Source organism: Euprymna scolopes, chromosome 3, assembly GCF_053919585.1.
Source record: "Euprymna scolopes isolate OS-2025 chromosome 3, ASM5391958v1, whole genome shotgun sequence".
Taxonomy (NCBI): domain Eukaryota; kingdom Metazoa; phylum Mollusca; class Cephalopoda; order Sepiida; family Sepiolidae; genus Euprymna; species Euprymna scolopes.
The window spans coordinates 32012284-32018283 of record NC_136484.1 but is presented as its reverse complement, the minus strand read 5'-3'; the positions used below and the strand labels follow the sequence as shown (position 1 = coordinate 32018283).

Here is a 6000-nt window from a genome sequence, read left to right as displayed (position 1 = left end):
GAGAGAGGGAAAAGAGAGAGAAGGAGAGAGAGGGAAAGAGAGAGAAGGAGAGCGCGAGGAGCCAGAGAGAGAAGGACGAGAGAGGGAAAGAGAGAGACGAGAGAGGAACGAGAGAGAAGGAGAGCGAGGGAAAGAGCGAGACGGAGAGAGAGGGAACGAGAGAGAAGGAGAGAGAGGGAAAAGAGAGAGAAGGAGAGAGAGGGAAAGAGAGAGAAGGAGAGAGAGGGAAAGAGAGAGAAGGAGAGAGAGGGCAAAGAGCGAGAAGGCGAGAGAGGGAACGAGAGAGAAGGAGAGAGAGGGAAAAGAGAGAGAAGGAGAGAGAGGGAAAGAGAGAGAAGGAGAGAGCTGGAAAGAGAGAGAAGGAGAGCGAGGGAGAAGGAAGAGAGAGAGGAACAGAGAGACGAAGGAGAGAGAGGAACGAGCGAGAAGGAAGAGCGAGGCAAGGCCAGAGCGCGAGCAGGAACAGAGAGAGAAGGCGCGAGAGGGAAACGCGGCGCCGGCGCGCGCCGGGCCACGAGCGCGCAGCGAGCGAGCGGCACAGAGAGCGTCCGAGAGCTGGAACCGCGAGCGACGGCGACGAGCAGCGGACCACGAGCGCCTTCTCTCTCTTTCCCCTCTCTCTCCTTCTCTCTTTCCCCTCTCTCTCTTTCCCCTCTCTCTCCTTCTCTCTCTTTCCCCTCTCTCTCCTTCTCTCTCTTTCCCCTCTCTCTCCTTCTCTCTCATTCCCCTCTCTCTCCTTCTCTCTCATATCCCCTCTCTCTCCTTCTCTCTCATTCCCCTCTCTCTCCTTCTCTCTCATTCCCCTCTCTCTCCTTCTCTCTCATTCCCCTCTCTCTCCTTCTCTCTCATTCCCCCTCTCTCTCCTTCTCTCTCATTCCCCTCTCTCTACTTCTCTCTCATTCCCCTCTCTCTCACTTCTCTCTCATTCCCTCTCTCTACTTCTCTCCATTCCCCCTCTCTCTACTTCTCTCTCATTCCCCTCTCTCTACTTCTCTCTCATTCCCCTCTCTCTACTTCTCTCTCATTCCCCTCTCTCTACTTCTCTCTCATTCCCCTCTCTCTACTTCTCTCTCATTCCCCTCTCTCTACTTCTCTCTCATTCCCCTCTCTCTACTTCTCTCTCATTCCCCTCTCTCTACTTCTCTCTCTCTCCCCTCTCTCTACTTCTCTCTCTCTCCCCTCTCTCTACTTCTCTCTCTCTCTCCCCTCTCTCTACTTCTCTCTCTCTCTCCCCTCTCTCTACTTCTCTCTCTCTCTCTCCCCTCTCTCTACTTCTCTCTCTCTCTCCCCCCTCTCTCTCTCTCCCCTCTCTCTCTCTCCCCTCTCTCTCTCTCCCCTCTCTCTCTCTCTCCCCTCTCTCCCCTCTCTCTACTTCTCTCTCTCCCCTCTCTCTACTTCTCTCTCTCCCCTCTCTCTACTTCTCTCTCTCTCCCCTCTCTCTACTTCTCTCTCTTCCTCTCTCTCTCTCCTTCTCTCTCTCTCTTCCTCTCTCTCTCTCCTTCTCTCTCTCTCTCTCTCTCTCTCTCTCCTTCTCTCTCTCTCTCCTTCTCTCTCTCTCTCTCTCCTTCTCTCTCTCTCTCTCTCTCTCCTTCTCTCTCTCTCTCTCCTCTCTCTCTCTCTTCTTCTATTCCCTTTTATACTCTGTTCCTTTACCCCACTCTCTTTCTCTGCCACTCTTCCTCTCCCTTTCTTTCTTTACCTCTTATCTTTATACCACCTTTATCTGTACCTATTCTCCATCTCTGGTTTCCTTCTCCATCTTTCTACTTCTCTCCATCTTCCCATCATTTTCTCTTCATCTAACATTATTTTTATTTTATCCAAGAGTCAAACATTTTTCTTGTTGCATGATCACTCTCCATTTTTCATATGTCACCAAGTCAACTGTCTCCAATTACACTATCTTCAAAGTTTTTATTGGCCAGTCAACCTTCCTGCAATTGAATACTTCCATACTTCTGTAATAGTTTATCTTGGAGGATGAATACTTTCATATAACCATACCAGAATAACTCGTTTGTCAGAAAGATAACCTCTATGCTGGACAAATCGAGGGCTTTCAGCAAATCAACTGACCTGATGTGTTGTCAGATTTCACATTACAGATCCATATAATCATGGATCTGTAATTGTACTGTAGTTGAGTTTGAAGCAAGTGATTGGACAAGACTCTACAATCATAATAATTACTTGTACATTTGATAAAAAATTAATTTGTACATTATCATCTTATATAAATGGTGTAAGAATTATCAATTACAAATGAAAAAAATGTTTTTAAATTATTTTGAATTTCTAATTTTCATGTTTTTTTTTTCAGTATGACGGGCCAATAGTAATAAAAAATGAAGGGCACAAACCCAATTCTGATTCGTATGATCTGAATGCTGACCACACTCACTTCATTCTTGTAGAGGATGAACCTGGAGAACAGTATATTTTCAGCCATTTCCGATGTTTGCTTGAACAAAGACTTGGATCAGAGTTGGGTCGGCCACATCGATTTAAAAGGTTTTTCAGCAATGGTAAGTCACTTGCAATCTAAACAGTAACGCTTTGCTTAATATTAATACTTGTATTCATGTTAGTCTATAATATAAATCTCAATCGTTGGTTTGTGTATGTATGTCCTGCTAAAACTTTCGACACGCGCAACCAACACCAACAAAATTGGTATTATTTGAAAGCTCAACAAATATCAAAAAATTGACCAAAAACATTCTTTTACCATCAACTGGGCCGTTTTCTACAAGGAGGGGGTCACCTTTTTTGTCGACATTTTTGCAAATGTTAGCCTAATGAATAGCGCATTCCCTTTTGATGTTCGTGCCCAGCACTGGTCATTATTTTTCTTTTAATAACACAATAAGTAATCATTTTTAAAACATGAAAAACGTTTATTTTTGTTAAAAGAAAAACACTTGTGCTGTTTGCGAAGCGCTAACAATAAATTTTCTTTCTATTTTGTTATTTTTAAAATTGAATTTCAATTTGTTTTATTTTAAAGTTTTTTTTCTCTCCTATCTTTGAAGGAGACATAAAAAAAACATTCTAAAGTTTACAGATCGTGCTGAGACAACAAGCCACAAAGTAACACAGCTGTTGCAACGAACCATAAAAAGAAATCTTTCTCGACTGAGGTAGCAGTTAAGAAAATCGCTTTGTGCAGAATAGAAAGTGGTATATAGTCACCAAAAAAGTGCTCAATATCCTGAGAATAGCTGCTTCTCTTTGTATCCCTTAATCTTTTGTTTACCTCTTCCCTCCTATAACAAATCCACCTTGCTCCATATACTCGGATAGAGGTGGGAAGAGAACTGTTGCGGAATTTACAAGAAAATTTTGTTGACGTTGCCCATGATGAAATTAACATATAGTAATCGTAAAGGTGTTCAATATCCTTGTATAGTAAATGGAACTTCATTTCTTCTATTTATTATTTGTCGATCCGGGCAACGCCAGGTACTGTTGCTAGTCATTAATAGACAACAATTGAAAATCTGTGCCAAAAGTTGGAGTTGATTGTACAAAAGAGAGATCAGAGGAATCTGACATAACTTCAACGAACTTGCCCAGGAGAGTGGGATAAAATTCCAGTTAACATCTGTAACAATCTTGTAAGGAAGTATCCCAAACGTTTGAAAGATGTTATGGTGAGTTAAAGGCCATATTACTAAAAACTAATACTATTTTTTGTGTGTGTGTGTGTGTTGGATACTGTTTTAACCTCATATATGACATTTATGTAATTATCTAGTGAATGTGTAATTATATAAAAGTTTTGATACAAGATTTGTATTTATCATACAAAAATACATTAGAATAGCATTTTGTTATCGCCTTTGTTTTCATGTAATAAAAATTGAACTTTTTGCTTTGTATCGGATACTTATTGCACCCACTGTATATATATAAATTCCAGTCACAGGAGAATAAAGTAGTAATACCGTTTGAGAAAATTATTATCCAGTTTGATAGGAAGTATGTTCAATGACTTTTGTATGAGAGGAACAGAGTATAGAAAAGTGTAGTGTTCCGTATCATGTGCTGTTGACATATAATTGCTGTCTTGTAATTGCTGTTCTTAAGCATCACATGTGGATTATCATGATTCAAGATGTAGTACAGGCCAGGGAAAATACCAACTCAACCAGGATGAATGCCATTGCAACAACAGTAACAACAACATTATTATATTAGAGCTAGGATATATCTTTTATTAATATGAAATAAAAAATAAACTGTCTCATCAAAACCACTTAATAATGACAGAAGAAACCGACTGTATCCTTCCATCAGATTTTCATAGCATACTGGAAATTAAGACATTAATGTTGCCAATATACATAAATCAGCAAGTGTAATAGTTGAAACTCACATCAGATATCTCTGAAAAATATAGATGTTGCTGAGTTATAGTTAATCACGCTTCTGGTCCTAAAAATGGGAATTATTGTATTCTCATCTAGATACACTGTTGCTTTTATGCTTGTATATTCAGAAATTAATAGCTATGAAGTTTTCATTATTTTCATTTGTTTTTATTATCTTTGATGGTTCTTAGACATGAATAGTGTCAAACATCGTTCATTCATTTCACATGAATCGGATGTAAATTGCTCCTATTTACTTGCCTCCCCACGAGGGCAGAGTTAGACACAAAGTCGGTTTTTAAATGTGGGGTAAATCCAGCTCCCCAAAAAAGGAGCACTCTGGATAGGAACAATAATAAAAATTGTCTCAGTCATGAAGAATTTCTCCTCCACTAACTGAGGACAGTAAGGTGAAATGTAGCATCAGAACAGATATTACACTGTGATCTTGGCCCAATTGACATTCATTTCTCTAATATCATTCTAGTTGAAATTCTTTCTAGAAAGATAGCATATACTAACAGTAAGAACCATGTGAAGGTTGCCAACATCACCGAGTGAAAATGTTTTTGTAGATCAAACTGTATTTGAAGTTGGCACACCCAGATTGTCAGTCTGTGTCGTTAGTCACTTAGCTGCCAAAACTTTATATTGTTGTTGATGATGATTAAGTTTGCATTCAACATGATACAACATAACTGCCGCTATCTTGTTATTGCACAAATAAAAATAAACAAAGTTGGTTGCTTTTGGTGTATAAAGTTGATATTGCGTTCTTTGATTGGATAGAAATTTAACTAAAACTTGGAGATTTGTTTTAATATCCAATAATCTTAGCTTTATTGCCTACCAATTATAAGCACACGATGATACGACATGCTAAATTGTCAATAACTCTTTGATATTTTCTGGATTTTAATTATCATGGTCTTCAGTTTAAGAAAAATGTGGAGATTGTTTTGAACATCATTATCTTTGAGATATCCCGATTGTTAAAAATCTGAAAAGATTAAGATCTTCTGGACTTGACCTTTACTTCTGATCTGAAATGGAACATATACATCAAATCCGTTGCCAAGGTTGCTGGAAAAATAGTGGGATCCTTCTATCGATCCAGTAGATATCTCACTGCTGATGCAATTCTCTACCTATATAAGAGCCAGGTACATCCAAGAATGGAGTACTGTTGCCACATCTGGGCAAGAGTTACTTATCCTGCCTCGAGTTCAAAATAGACTTCATAGCCTAGTAGAGGATTCCCTTTTCTCTTCCCTGCAACCTCTTTTTCACAAGAGATGTTGTGAGTCTCTGTTTTATTGTTATTTTCATGGCAAGTGTTCGTCTGAGCTCCAATCTATGCCCCCCCCCCTCACCAAACTTTCACGAGAAACACTTGTCTAGCTGAAAACACTATCAATAATTTCCCCCACTCTTTATCTGTGCCTAAACCTAAACGTAGATTCTATGAACAAAGTTTATTTCATTGAACTGCATACCTGTGGAACTGTCTTCCGTTTTCCTGCTTTCCAGCTGACTACAATATGGTTGTCTTCAAGTCCAACGTAAACAAGTTCTTGATGAGCCATTCCACTTAACAAATTTACCAAATTTCTATTACAAACGATTA

At 39.5% G+C, this 6000-nt stretch overlaps 1 protein-coding gene across 1 annotated transcript in view; it reads left to right on the top strand.

Moving 5' to 3' along the window:
- The window catches only part of LOC145254538 (transient receptor potential cation channel subfamily M member-like 2), a 401110-nt gene that overhangs the window by 217357 nt on the left and 177753 nt on the right, over positions 1–6000 (top strand). The window contains exon 5 of the mRNA XM_080113067.1: positions 2321–2525. Within this exon, the coding sequence (XP_079969193.1) occupies positions 2321–2525 (205 nt within the window). The remainder of the gene's footprint in view (positions 1–2320; positions 2526–6000) is intronic.